Below are 14,656 nucleotides of genomic sequence, written 5' to 3' on the forward strand. Positions count from 1 at the left end.
CGGAGCTGCTATGAACAACTCTCTGGTTGTTTTTTTTTTTTTTACTTAGCTATTCTTAACAGGAAAACCAGGCAATCGCAAGTGAGAGTTTCAAGGCAAGTGTGAGTTTCAAGACCAGGAGGCATATTCACTCCCAGTATTAGAGAGCTAATCTGCCTCTTTAAACTCAATGGAAAGAGGGTCCTGCTTTATGGTCAGCCCCCTAAATCATTCCCAGGAGAGGTGGGAGGCACACACAGCTCCCTGCCCCAAATGCTCAGCGTTGCACTCCGTCACTCTCCGCAAAAGTGTTGGTGTATTTTGGTTCAAAGGGAAGGGATCAGATCTACTTCTTCTGACTGCTGCACCTCTGAGAACATGAACTGTTAATCCTGACAGGTAGGGATTTGAGTCTAGTGTTTTGTTTTTGGCTTGGCTAGATCTTAACAGAGGTAGAAAGGAACTTTCCCAGGTGGAAAACTTCCTGTCTAAGACTTCTGTGAAGTAGCACAATATTCTGGTTACTACAATGCCTCAAAAAGTCCTGTTTCCTCCTTCCTGAGAGGGTACCCTTTCAATAAGACAGTCGTTCCATATCACAGTCTCTGCTTTCACCAAGCAGAGCTTATTCAGCTCTTAAGTTCCCTCCTAAATTCTCATTTCCAATGGCTTTGCTTGCTTTCTGAATCTCCTTCTAGTCATCTCGCAGGTCTCTGGCAATTGCGTGCTCAGAACTAAGCGCACTACTGCAGCTGTCGGATATTCCTACAGCTCAAAATACATTTTACTGATCTGAACGACCAGGGCTTCATATATCACTTATTCTCAGCACCTTTCAACTCTACAGTTTGCTCTGTCTCTCTAAATACTTGTAGTCCAGATTCTTCCTTCAGCTGCTGGCTTCTATTAGGTCAAATATAATTAGATATCTACTTAAATTGTCTAAGTACAACCTGTGGCTTTCTTCCTCCACTATTGCCCATTTTCTCTCTATTCTCTGCATTAGGAAACAGGAGGTGGACTAGAAACAAAAAGTGTTCACTCACTTGTAGATGTTTCTGATTAATTGGTAACCCTAATCACTGTCACATAAACATCTGACACCTCCTAAATGCCTGTATCAAATGCCTTACTGAAAGCCAGATGATCTGTCTTTATAATCTCCTCAAATTATTTGTAACTGTCAACAAAGTACTTCTGCTCACTAATATATGTTATTTCCTCAGTCTACTATCACATCCCTTGTGTTCTATCACTTACCTAAGTGATATCACTTACCAGAACTGTAGTAGGTCCATTAGCTGATTCCCTTACTGACCAGTACAGCAAATTGCCTGGACTTCCTCTGTGCTGCAGAAAGCTCACATTTCACAAATATTTTCTTACTTGCTTTTATCAGTTACCACACTACATCCTCATTGATTTTCAACTGTCCTTCATTTCAAATATTTTTTAAACAGATTTCCACCATTTCAGAGTTATCAATCTCCCTTCAGTGCTCCTGTATTAATAGGGTTTTCATATTCCTTTCCCTCCCAGGCACATTTGTGAAAGCTCTTCTTTCCTCAGCCTTCTGGTTAATTTATTGTTGCTGATGCCCTTAGCTTATCCTCTGAGGCTTAAATCTAGTCAGTTGGTTATTTGCAGTCCATCTTCATTCAGTGTAAAGCTACCATGCCACCTGCCACTGCACATTGTGAAACTACAGAGCACATGGCTACAGTGATGCTTAACTCTTAAGACATAATTGTAATGCTCTCTGAGGTTCCCTATTTCTATTTTCCTTCTCAGCTGCTAAATCACATTTTGAGATGATAGTGCTGCTAGTATCACTGGGAGGAAAAAGGGCAGAGCATTGTTAGATGCTGGGTTGCTTCCTCAGCTGGGGCAGTGGAGGGTTTTTCTCCTGTATACAGCCAGTCTCAAGTGCTACTGTCTGGGGATTAATCCATGATCTCTTGAAAACAAAAACTTCAAATCATTCTTCAAATTAGTTGTTTGTACCACACTCCAGGAATTTCAGTGACTCATAAATCCTCATAAATCAAAGCAAGGGAAGTACTTGAAAATATCATGTGAAGCTTAAATGTTCTAGCCTATTTCACAGACCAAGATTTTCTGCTAATCAGGACATGTTACATATCTTTGCTTGGATAGTCACCTCATATTTCCTGTTCTAAATCAAGGTGCAGTAAGTGACATCTGTGAGTTTGCTGCCACTCTATATGTGTTTTTATATGCCAGACCACAATATTATGACTTTCTGGAGAGCAGCCATACACCAAACAACAAAACAGTTGCAAAAAGGAGAAGTTAAGAAAAATGAAAGGATTGTAGCTAAAAGGAAGATATTATTTAGCCTCCTTTGTACTTGCAACCTACTTTGAAATCAAGTATACCAAAAGCAGAACAGGATGAACAGGAAAAAAAAACACAGTGCAAATATTGGGGCAGATTTCTTTGGTCTAACAAATTGTTGCCTATTTTCTGCAGTTTGGTGAGCCCCCTAGAGCAATACTATTGCCTTCTTTTCCATCCTATCCTTATCTCTGCTTCTGCAGCCAAATATATAGCTTGTCTCTTGCCAGGTAAGTCATATCACACTGCTTTCTGCCATCTTTTCAGATGCTCAGAAGCCCATTTGTGAAAACACCAGATCTTACTATCCCTGAGTCTAAGACATCCTCTGGAAGATTCCCGACTCCTGCTTTTAGAGTATCTTAGTAACAAAATGGATGCCTTAATATCATGACTTCAGAAAAGGTACTGCTAATATGAGCACCCATCAAGTTTTGAGAACCTGACAACAAAATTCCGTAGGTTCACAGAAAGGCAGTTTTGCAAGCAGTTGCTTGCAAAGTTTCATCTCAGAGGTGTCAAAATAGCAACCCAAAAGCTCTTTCTTCAGGATGAATGCTTTCAGGACTGTCCTCCCCCAGCTGTGTGACATTCACACAGGCATGGTGACCTCAGGCACAACTACTCACAGCAGCTGAATTGCATCAACTGGCACAGGGAAATGACTCCTGGGGGACAGAAGCATCTGGCATGGTACAGACCACACAGGAGCCCTCTGTCTCTCTCCAAACACAACTGTCCAAGGCTGCATGGACCCTTTGAAGAGGCAAAAGACAAGGCTGACCAGCAACAACCAATCTTGCAGTGCATCTGTTTCCTTCTAGCAGTAGGCTGTGAACACATGACTGAAACATTCTTTCTTTTGACACAGCCCTTTTATATAGTGTTTCACCAGAATTTCACAGGACAGCATACAGAAGGGAACATTTCATTTTAGTTTCAACAGTTAATTTCTCAGATGTAAAACATCTATCCAAAATAACCAAGAAATGACAAAAATACAGTGTTCCAATGTTTATAACTGGGGGTTTATTCCTGCAGAAGAGACTGGAGAGAGGAGACAAAAAGTAACAAAACAGAAGCCTTTGATTTGATTCAAAACATGTTACTTCTGAATAAACTTAAAAGGTCATAAGCATTTAAAAGTTCTAAGGGGGGTGGCTTAAGAGGAATCTTTCCAATGGTGAACTCCTTTGCTTCAAACTGTTGCCACTCTTCAGCTGATAATTCGCTCTTGGGTGTAAATAACTTCTCTGAGGCGGTGGTGTTGGTGACTGCAGCAGACGCTGAGGTGACGTGATGTCCAGAGGCACTGGCCGTCTGTCCAAACAAAGCACCACTTGAAGGTGAGGCAGAAGTGGCTGTGGCTGCATTAAAGGCTCCGAAGGCTGGGAGCGGAGTGGTGGTGCTGGAAGAGTTCACAGCAGCAGCACTGCCAAAGCCCGAAAACCCAGAAGTCCCAAAGCCACCAGCTGTTGCAGCTGTTTTAAAGGAGAAGGAGGCTGCAGATGGAGCTGCTGGGCTGCCAAATCCAGCAGGCTGGGGTGCGCTGGGAGAGGACGTCACCCCAAACGCAGGAGCACTACCAGCAGCAGAAGAGACCCCAGCAGCAGGGCTGGTTCCAGATGATGAGGAACTGATAAGGCTGGAACTGGCTTTAAAGGAGAAACTGCTGGCACTGGTACTGCTGCTGCTCACAGGAAAGCCTGCAAGTACAGAATTGATAAAAAATATTACAATGGGTACCCCAGTCATATTAAACCACTGCTGCATTTCAAAAAATGCAGCAGCAGAGAAACTCCAGAAAACGTTTGTATCTGCTGGTTCTTAGGGCAGGAACTTACTTGAGAGTCCAAAGCTTGATGTTTGCTGTCCTCCCAGTCCAAAGGCAGGTGATGGTTGGGTGCCCGTGTTCTTGAAAGCAGAGAGCTGAAAAAATTCCAAAGACCTAAGTGAACGCTAGATTCCAAAACAGGGAACTGTCTTTCAGTAAATACTTGAAGCAAAAGCAGAGCTGCCCAGTCTGACACGGATCACTTTCATCATGATCACATGCTCTTGCAGTTATGAACAAAATGCTTTCAGTCTCTACACACTCTTTTCTGGAAAAGCACTCCAGAAATGCAAATCTGTTAAAATCTATAGATTTTTTCCTGTCAGTCAATGACTTGATCACCTCTTGCTGCTCTCGTTCTCATCTTTTATTGTTTCATCTTGTGCTAAGGCACTGCTTTGACTCACTCTCTTCTCTCTCCTTGACACATCCAGTTTCCTGTGCTAAAGCCCAAATCCTGCTTCTCCACTTTCAGCATCGAACAGACCAAGGGCTGGGATCATGCTACTTAACCTTTAATGCACTTCATGGAAACTCCACTTAAATAAAGCCACTTCCTCTGTCTCCCCCATTATTCTTATCAGCTTTAACTCAAGCAATTGCTTCTGAAAAAACATCTCGATTCAGAAGTGTTTGTCACCTTTCCAGAATCAATGACTTCTTTTATCTTCAAATGTTATCCAAAGGGTTTCTCTCCCAGCTATCTCTCAATTCCTCATTCTGGCATTACCCAAACACTCTTATTTATCCTAAGACAGCCTGGAGGGCAATTCCAGTCCAGTCTGCTGATTCTGTCTTGGAAGAGTCAACATTAGCACAGAACAGAAACATTTTGCCTTTCCCTAACACTTACCAAAGCTGCTTTTGTCGATGCATTTAAAGCTTTCAACTGAAGCAGACGATTTTTCCATTGTGCTGCTAACTGTTGGACAGCATCTATCTAAAAAGGGGGAAAGAAAAGCATGTTTTCATTACTGAAGACTTAAAAACAAAAGAAGAGTGATCTGGTAACTGAACTGAAAAAAGATATCCAGAATTAAAAAAGAAACTTCATTAAGCCAAGACGACAGGATTTTTGCTTTCTTGAAACTTCAGGGTGAGGAGTTGACACCTTTGTTTTTAGCAAAGAATTCCTTTAAACTCTCTTACTACTGCCCTTAAATCAACCTTTGTACTTTACATAGGGATAATATTAAAAGAAAAATTCTGGGGCTTTTTAAATTCAAGTTCTATCTCTTTCTGAATTAGACGTAAAAAGGAAACAAATGACATAGGATATGTAAGTTTTAAATATATGAGAATAAACTCTTCGATCTCTGTTTGATTTCTGGCCTGTCTACTTATGCGCTCACTCAGTAAGCTCAAGTCCTAAGATTTGCCTTAGCTTTTTCCATATCTTCAGAAAAAAAACCACTTTCAAAACACTGTAATTCAGAACATTTTAATAGTATCATCTTGAAATATTCAGTTTTGATGACATTAACGTGTTCCATTAGATAACTGCACAGAACAGTGCAGCAGTAAATAGTATCTCTGTCTTGATAACTGTGATTTAGTATTAAACAAGAAACTGCAAAGTCTTCAAATAACCTTTTGGGAATTTTAAACTTGAATTTCCTACATTTATATTTAAGTTTAGCAACACACCTAATTCCATGCCTGGTCTAATTGAATTTTCCTTAAAACCTAGAAAAGTAAAACACCTAATGCCTCTAAGAATGGAATGAATAATCTTTTTGTAGACAAATTCCTTAATTTTTCAAAAGAGTCTTACAACACAAACATCAATAATTCTTTTGTGTCTACTCACATGCTGGAAGATCATGTTGCTTGGTATCTGCTCTTATACAACAGACCAGAAAATTCAGATTTTGACCCAGTTTAAGAATAGAAACATGGAAAAGACATGTTGTACTTAAACATTTTGTGAGAAAACTGTATCATACAGTTATCATCTATACACTGAGAGTTTTGTGAACTTGCATTTACTACTTTGGTGAGACCATAATTTATTTTTTTTAATAGCCAGGCATAGCATATTGTTTAATCATTTTGGTTTGTTATTTTAATTGAAATTTTAAAAAATTACATATCTCTTGTCTCTGAAAATGCAATTCTGGTAAATCTAAACATATGAAGCCAGACTGGTGAAAACAGCAATTTCTTCTGGAACACAGAACCAAGAACAAGAAGAAAGAGTGAAATGTAGCTTAAATTAGTTTATACTTGCCATCAGCCTAATTTCCAATAGCCTAATTTTCTTCTTGGCACAACATTAAACTCTGCTTGCTTCCTTGATATTGACAGGACTATGAGGAAGGAACAATACACATACATTGAGAGACATTTTATATAAAAATGTATGTGTTACTTCCAAAGGAATATATATATTTTTAAAAAAGAAGTATCTGCTATTTTCATCATTAGTTCCTTGCAATAAAGGCATGTAAAAGAACAAGGGCAAATAAACTTTCTCAGTCTTCTATTTAAAGCACTAGATAACCAGCTATATTAATCAAACTGACTAATAGCACATGAGAGATTAAATTTTTGAGACAGCATTCCAGTAACTTCTACAAATAATACACAAGAGCAGGGACAAGATTAAGTCAAGGAGTGTCCAGTAGGTATTTTTGCATTCTATTTGGTGCACGGCAATTGAAAAATATTTTGGCATTCTGATAATCTCCTCGAGCTGGGAGCTCAATGAGTCAAGAGTTGCCATTTGAAGAATAGTAACAAGTCCTGTCCTAAAGAGTGTCCACACCAGTATTGTTTAAATACTTACATAATTCCCAATCATATTCTTTGCTCTGCTGTCATAATACTCCAGACGCAGCTCTTCTGGCGAGACATCCGAAAAGCCTGCAAGGACAGGAGCAACTCAAAAACCTCCAAGCAAACACATTCATATTTACAATCACTCTCCATAGTTACAAAGAAATGGGCCTTGGTACTTTGTCTGTCCTAAGTCAGTCACAGTTGGAGACACAAAAAAGATCCATTACAGAACTCCAGAGGTGTGAACGTCCAAAATTAATTTGCATTAATCTCATATTCCTTTCTGTTGTATCACAAGGCAAATCATCACCTTGCAAATGGTTCCACAGAGGTACAACAGTGTAGGCAAGTCACAGAAACATCCTAAATAGCAGCAATACGCAACAACACTAAAAACATTACCTACCTGAGACATTCAGCTTTTCTTTCGTTGGTGAGTAAGATGAAAATATCCATTGTCCAGAAGATTCCCAAATTTCCATGTCTTTCACTACACATTCTCTACAAAACAAAGCAAAACCACAGAGGAAGGTGAAATTACATGGTCAAAACAAAACTACCAGAAACAATTGCCTGGTTTCTGTCCAAAGTCAAAATCAATACCTGCTACCATGAAAACAAAGTGTTTCCCTAAACAGTTAAAATCTTAAAAAAAGTAATGGAAAGTGGTTCCAAAACCTTTTTTCTTTGGGAAATCACATTGCTTGCTGCTTCTCAGCCCCTGCCCTGTAATCACCCTGAATCTGCTGGTCACTCTCAACTGACTGTAACACGTCTGTGTGAAACCAGGTTTCAATAGTTTTGCTGTTGGCAGAAAAAAATTGTTGTCTTGTCTGGAAAACCAAGTCAAATAATTCATTTTCCCAAAGGCGCTCTGATCCTTTATTTTCAAGTACTGAAATATTTGTTTTATTCCTTTATCCTCCTGCTCACAACTTAAATACCATACCATCTTACTAGTATCACAGCTGTTTAGCTGCTCAGCTGAGGTCCCAGACACGGATTGCTTCCTTCCCATGCCAGCATCATTCCAGAGAACCAAATGAAGTTGTGTTCTCTATCATTCTTTCTACATCTCCCAGCTTCCTCCTCATGATACTGTTCTCTGCATTATCTCTAGGAAGTTAGTAAGCTTTTAAACTGCTCATTCTAAATGCTTTCAGTAAGACAGGAGTATAACTTACAGAAGTCTCTCCTCTTCATCTTTAGAGCCATCAGCAACACTCTGACTGTTCGCTAATGCCGAGAACCTGTTCTGTGAGAAGTCTGCATTTCTGCTGCCGCCGCCTGATGATCCAAAGTCAGAGGAGCCAAAGAATCCTCTTCCATGATCTCTGCTGCCACCCCATGTATCAGACTTGAAGGTAGATAGCTGGATAACACTGCTGTATCTCTGGTTAGAGGAACCCCATCCTCCTCCTCTTCCGCTAGTAACTTCCAAATAAAAAACCGAAGAAAGCAAACAACAGAAATTTTTAATCAAGAAGATATGAAACAAAGAGCACCAACAAAAACTGTAAGTATAACCAGTCTTATGGTGGCAACAAGAAGTTTAAAATGAAAATGTAGTTTTTTCCTAATGAGTTAACCTCCTAGTGAGTTACGCATGGTAGTTCAGGAGTCAGAGGTAAATGGGAACTCCTTCTCCTCATGTGGAACTACGGAATAGCTTGGGTTGGAAGGCACCTTTAAAAATCATCTAGTCTTGACCTCTCCTGTACCATAATGAGCAGAGACACCTTCAACCAGATCACCGTGCCAATAATACGTGGCATCCCAGAAAGAGACTGTTTCAGTTTTGTTGAGATCATTTAATGAAGAAACTACCCTAGCAGAAAAAAATTTAACTCGCCATGTATTTACATTAGGAGCTCCTGCCTCCTGCTCTGCTGCAGCACAGAGAGCTCCAGAGTTCCGTTCTGAGATCTTAAACACATCTGTGCGTGTGTGTCACAAACTCCGACCCTCCTTCAGCAGGAATAAGGACAAGCAACTGCAGCCGTGTTCCTGCCATCACTGCAGCTCTCAACTCCCCGTTGCGTCACTCGCCTTTCCAAAGCTCCCAGACACACAGAGCCAATGAGAATGGAAACAGCCTTCACTGGCCACAACATAAGGCTACTGGAAACTTGCTCACTGCTCTTGGCAGGAACGTTTCCTGAGCTGCTTTTCCATGGCATTGTGGCACATCCCACGGTCACAGAATCACAGAATCAAGTAGGTTGGAAACGACCTCTGAGGTCGTCGAGTCCAACCTATGACCAAAACCACCATGTCAACTAGACCATGGCACTAAGTGCCACGGCCAGTCTCTCCTTAAAAACCTCTAAGGAGGGTGACTCCACTACCTCCCAGGGCAGCCCATTACAATGTCTAATCACCCTTTCTGTGAAGAAATTCTTCCTAATGCTCAACCTACACAGTCCCTGGCACAGCTTAAGACTGTATCCTCTTTTCCTGTTGCTGGTCGCCTGAAGAAGAAGAGACTGACTCCCATCTGGCTACAACATCTTTTCAAGTAGTTGTAGAGAGTGATAAGGTCTCTCCTGGGCGTCCTTCTCTCCAGGCTAAACACCCCCAGCTCCCTCAGTCTCTCCTCACAGGACTTGTGCTCCAGACTCTTCGCCAGAGCCCAGCCCCGTGCGTGCCGAACCAGAGGCTGCTGCCGAGACTCCCGGGCCGGCCCGCCCGGCTCCGGAGCTCCTGCCGGCCGGGGGCCGCCTCCAGCCGGCCCGGCCCGGCCCGGCCCGCTGCGCTCGGAGTACCTTGTGAGGGCGGTGCGGGGCCCCCGGGGCGGCCGGCGCCGCGGGGGTGCTCGTTCCAGCAGCGGTCCCCGAAGCGGCAGTACCCCCGCAGGAAGAACTGGCACACGCCCATGGCCGCCCCGCCGTCGCCGCCGCTCTGACGTGCCAGGCGCGCGCCGGGAGGAGCGAGCGCCGGCGCGAGCGCCGCCGTTGTGCCCGCGTGCGCGCTGCCCTCCCCCCGGGGGCGCGCGCTGGGAGCGGGGGCTGCGGCGGGAGCGGGGAGGACGCCACGGATCCGGTCGGAGGGGGGGATAACACAGCGACAGGCTGCTGACAGAGCCAAATTAGGGTTTGACTGGAGCTTTGTGCAAACCCATAGTCCTTGGCACTGTAAAATACCCTCCCGTCGGCTGTAATCGCCCCTTTCCCACAGAGCCTGCGTGGTAAAATATTTGTGTGCTGTATCTTTACGGGGAGACGAAGGAGTGTATTGCCCATGGCTATGGAATCACAGAATCATCAAGATTGGAAGGGACCTTTGGGATCATCCAGTCCAACCTTCAGCCCAGCACTACCTCTGTAACCCCTAAATTATTGTTCCATTTCCAAAAGGTGTATGTTTACCAGTGGAGTCGTGTAACTATTGAAGGTCTGGGCCTTAGGGTAGAGGACTTGGGTAACTTGAATGTTACTAAGTCTAACAACAGGAACATGCTAATCTGCAATTCTTCCCCTAGCTCTCTAGGAGGCATCCTGAAAAAGTGAAATAAGTTTAGGGGAGATCAAATGACTAAAGATAAAATGAAGAGATATTGTGATCATTGGTGGCCACTTTATAAATTGGAGGATGGGGAAAACGTGTCATTGCATTTTAATATTATCTTACAGTTGATGACTTGGTAAATGGGATAATCAGATTTTATGTGCAAATGTTAGCTTCCTCCATTCCACCCCTACATTGGGGCAGAGATGGATAAAGAAGATACAGATCAAAATAAAGAGTATGTGGGAAGTGAGGATTTTAGTCCTCAGAGATATACCCAGCCAGTGATACAGGCACCTTTAAGACAAACAGTGGGAGCAGAGGTTCTGCCTTTCTTTTTTGTACATGTCCCTTTTACTACTTTGGATTTGTTGAATTGGAAATGATCTGTTGGTTCATACTGAGTCAGCTTTTGGAAACTGTTACGCCGACTCATAACCCTCAATGGGAGGAAAATGCAGGCTATATTGAACATCGTTTTACTGTGAAGCAGAAGAGACTAGTATTAGAGAAGGCAAAAGGATATGCAGAGTTGTGGGGTCTGAAACTGCCCCTCCTTTTGACCTGAATCCATGTGCCATATGAGGCAGGGAGGGTCAACTAGAAGACATAAACATGATACTGGATGACTCTGATCATGAGGGGACTGGGAAAAAGTATCAAGGCATCCCCAGCAGATGCCCTAGTTCAGTAAAGTTGGGGAATGAAACAATAGATATTCTGATAGACAGCAGAGCCACACACTCAGTAATAACCATCTCTAAGGGCCCACTGAGTAAAGTTACAATACCCATTATAGGGGCAACAGGAGAAAAACCTTTGCAGCCATACCTACATGGAGTGTAGTCATGGAGTGTACAACTGGAGATAATAAACTAACTCAAGAATAGGCTGTGCATACCTGACCGAAACATTCTTTTGACACAGTCTTTTTCACACAGTTTTTGCCCAGAATTTCACAGGACAGCATATAGAAAGGATCATTCTATTTTAGTTTCAACAGTTAATTTCTCAGATGTAAAACATCTATCCAAAATAACCAAGAAATGACAACAATACAGTGTTCCAATGTTTATAACTGGGGGTTTATTCCTGCAGAAGAGACTTGAGAGAGGAGACAAAAAGTAACAAAACGGAAGCCTTTGATTTGATTTCAAAACATGTTACTTCTGAATAAACTTAAAAGGTCATAAGCATTTAAAAGTTCTAAGGGGGGTGGCTTAAGAGGAATCTTTCCAATGGTGAACTCCTTTGCTTCAAACTGTTGCCACTCTTCAGCTGATAATTCGCTCTTGGGTGTAAATAACTTCTCTGAGGCGGTGGTGTTGGTGACTGCAGCAGACGCTGAGGTGACGTGATGTCCAGAGGCACTGGCCGTCTGTCCAAACAAAGCACCACTTGAAGGTGAGGCAGAAGCTTGATGTTTGCTGTCCTCCCAGTCCAAAGGCAGGCGATGGTTGGGTGCCCGTGTTCTTGAAAGCAGAGAGCTGAAAAAATTCCAAAGACCTAAGTGAACGCTAGATTCCAAAACAGGGAACTGTCTTTCAGTAAATACTTGAAGCAAAAATAGAGCTGCCCAGTCTGACACGGATCACTTTCACATGCTCTTGCAGTTATGAACAAAATGCTTTCAGTCTCTACACACTCTTTTCTGGAAAAGCACTCCAGAAATGCAAATCTGTTAAAATCTATAGATTTTTTCCTGTCAGTCAATGACTTGATCACCTCTTGCTGCTCTCGTTCTCATCTCTTATTGTTTCATCTTGTGCTTTGTGACTCTATCTAGGGCACTGCTTTGACTCACTCTCTTCTCTCTCCTTGGCACATCCAGTTTCCTGTGCTAAGCTCTGGCCCCTTTCATGTGGTTTGCAATGAGAATATTCCAAAGCTGGGATCCAGCTGCTGCCTTGCTAACATGGAATCGTCCTGATTGGGGTCTATAATACCTGCCTGCAATTCACTGATCTCAGGATTCGAGAGTATATACCCAGGTGGCACATCACAATTAGCTATATCTCAGTCTTTTATAACTGAAATTAACATCAGCGTAAATTAATTCATTCAAAGGTGACAAGAGGAACATTTTGCCTTTCCTCAACACTTTCCAAATTGCTTTTGTAGGTGCATTTAAAGCTTTCAACTGAAGCAGATGGTTTTTCCATTATACAACTGACAGCATTTATCTAAAAAGGGGGAAAAGAAGAGCATGTCTTTATTACTGAAGACTTAAAAACAAAAGAAGAGTGATCTGACAACTGAACTGAAAAAAGATATCCGGAATTAAAAAAGAAACTTCATTAAGCCAAGAAAACCGATTTTTGCTTTCCTGAAACTTCAAGGCAAGAAGCTGAGATTTTTGTTATTAACAGAGAATTCCTCTAAATGCTCCTACTATTCCCCTTAAGTCAACTTCTTTGACTTTATATAATGAGTAAGATCAGATGGGATAACTTGAGCCAGGGATCTCAGGCAGAAAGAGGACATTACGGCAGAGCATACAGACCAGCAGCTGTTTTGGTATTCTATTTGGTATACCAGAATTGAAGGATATTTTGGCATTCTGATAATCTCCTAGAGTTGGGAGCTAAGTGAGTCAAGAGTTGGCAACCTGAAGAACAGTAACAAGTCCTATCTCATGGTATCCACACCAGTCAGCATTTTTAAAATTCTTACATAATTCCCAACGATATTCTTTGCTCTGCAGTTGTAATACTCCAGATGCAGCTCTTCTGGCAAGACATCCAAAAAGCCTGCAAGGACAGGAGCAGTCAGAACCTCCAAGAAAACAGATTCATACTTACAATCGCCCTCCATAGTTACGAAGAAATGGTCCTTTGTTACATGGTCTGTTACATAGAGACACACAAGGGATTCATTATCGAATTTCACAGGTGTGAACGCCCCAAATGAACTGGCAAACCACCACCCTCCTTCAACAGAAATAAAGAGAAGCGACTGCAGCCGTGTTCCTGCCGTGCCATCACTGCAGCCCTCGGCTCGCCGTCGTGTCCTTCACCTTCCCGAAGCTCCCAAACACCCAGAGCCGGTGGGAACCGAAACAACTTTCACCAGCTACAACAGGCAGCTGCCGGACACTTGCTCGCTGCTCCTGGCTGGGAAGTTTCCCGAGCCGCTTTCCCACGGCCTCGTGGCATATCCCGCAGTCCCTTCGCCAGAGCCCAACCCCGCGAGTGCCGAACCGGAGGCTGCTGCCGACAGCCCCGGCCGGCTCCGGATCTCCCGCCGGCAGCGGCCGCTCGGAGCGCCCGAGGCGGGCACAGGGGCAGGGCTGGGGGCGGCCTCCAGCCCACCGGTCCTGCCCGCCCCCATCTCGCCCCGCCGCGCTCGGGTACCCGGGGACGGCGGTGCAGTGCCCGGAGCGCGGGTGCTCGTTCCCGAACCCGTAGCCGAGGCGGCAGCAGCCCCGCAGGAGCCTAAGAATGAGCGTGGCCGTCCTGCGCCGCCGGCGGTGGGGCGCTGAGGGCCGCTGGGGACTAAGGAATATACAACCCGTAGAACAACGGGGCTCCGCAAGTTTAAAAGCGGATACAAAGCAGACAAAAGAGCCTGTCCAGCCTAAAAAGGGCACAGTTCTCGCCAGGATTCTCGAGGAGCGGAGGCACCAGGGACCCGTTTGTTTCGCGGCTATGAGAAGGGAAAGGCAAGGGGGAGCAGAAAAAAAAGTCGCGCAGCCTTCACTTACTGCTGAATAAAGAACGGAGTTGCAGGAACCGCTATTGAGCCCATGAGCGCATCTACTCCTGTCTGTACAGGCAGAGTTGTCAGGGTGAGGGAGAAAACCAGGAGGAAGCCTACAAAGAAGCACTGACTTTGAAAACCAGGATTTAGACTACTTAGGAGAATTTGGAGGACCTTCGAAATTAAAACAGACCACAGCACCAGTGAGGTACAAGGTACAGGTAGGCAAGCACCAACTTTTGAGGTTAACTCAACAGTCTCATAGAAACAGACCTGAAAAAATTAGCAAGTTAGAAGAGAGGTGACAAAATTACAATGAAGCTATTAATGAACTAGCATGGGAGCAGGACAGACATCATACAGACATCATTTGTATAGTTCTCCAGAACTGAGAAGAGGCACACAGTGTTGACGACACCGAGAGCTTGACAGGCTGGACTTCTATGCTGGACGAAGAAATTACCATCGTGGTGGCTGGGAGCATTTACAGAGCTCTGT

The 14,656-nt window shown here is 43.5% G+C and overlaps 2 protein-coding genes across 2 annotated transcripts; both read right to left on the minus strand.

The window, feature by feature from the left end:
* Nucleotides 1-1,756: 1,756 nt before the first annotated feature.
* NUP42 (nucleoporin 42) lies at nt 1,757-9,855 on the minus strand. Its single transcript, XM_032707668.1, has 7 exons — nt 9,718-9,855; nt 8,137-8,386; nt 7,359-7,453; nt 6,960-7,036; nt 5,025-5,111; nt 4,182-4,266; nt 1,757-4,043 (listed from the first exon to the last, which is right to left on the minus strand). The coding sequence occupies exons 1-7, from the start codon at nt 9,827-9,829 to the stop codon at nt 3,433-3,435; spliced, it is 1,317 nt and encodes a 438-aa protein (XP_032563559.1). The 5' UTR covers nt 9,830-9,855; the 3' UTR covers nt 1,757-3,432.
* Nucleotides 9,856-11,517: 1,662 nt separating this feature from the next.
* On the minus strand, nt 11,518-14,624 carry LOC116787095. Its single transcript, XM_032688438.1, has 5 exons — nt 14,520-14,624; nt 13,476-14,309; nt 13,133-13,209; nt 12,565-12,642; nt 11,518-11,946 (listed from the first exon to the last, which is right to left on the minus strand). The coding sequence occupies exons 1-4, from the start codon at nt 14,622-14,624 to the stop codon at nt 12,639-12,641; spliced, it is 1,020 nt and encodes a 339-aa protein (XP_032544329.1). The 3' UTR covers nt 11,518-11,946; nt 12,565-12,638.
* Nucleotides 14,625-14,656: the final 32 nt, after the last annotated feature.

Source organism: Chiroxiphia lanceolata, chromosome 1, assembly GCF_009829145.1.
Source record: "Chiroxiphia lanceolata isolate bChiLan1 chromosome 1, bChiLan1.pri, whole genome shotgun sequence".
Lineage (NCBI taxonomy): Eukaryota > Metazoa > Chordata > Aves > Passeriformes > Pipridae > Chiroxiphia > Chiroxiphia lanceolata.

Excerpts from the sequence above, each read along its gene's own strand:
- NUP42 (XM_032707668.1), bottom strand. The coding sequence starts at position 9,829 with ATGGGCGTGTGCCAGTTCTTCCTGCGGGGGTACTGCCGCTTCGGGGAC. Across the intron at positions 8,387-9,717 it reads CCCCGCACCGCCCTCACAAG|TTACTAGCGGAAGAGGAGGA; the intron begins GTACTCCGAGCG and ends TTTATTTGGAAG. Across the intron at positions 4,044-4,181 it reads ATCAAGCTTTGGACTCTCAA|GCTTTCCTGTGAGCAGCAGC; the intron begins GTAAGTTCCTGC and ends CTGTACTTGCAG.
- LOC116787095 (XM_032688438.1), bottom strand. The coding sequence starts at position 14,624 with ATGGTAATTTCTTCGTCCAGCATAGAAGTCCAGCCTGTCAAGCTCTCG. Across the intron at positions 14,310-14,519 it reads GAACTATACAAATGATGTCT|TCTAAATCCTGGTTTTCAAA; the intron begins GTATGATGTCTG and ends TCTCCTAAGTAG. Across the intron at positions 13,210-13,475 it reads TGTTTGGGAGCTTCGGGAAG|GCTTTTTGGATGTCTTGCCA; the intron begins GTGAAGGACACG and ends CTGTCCTTGCAG.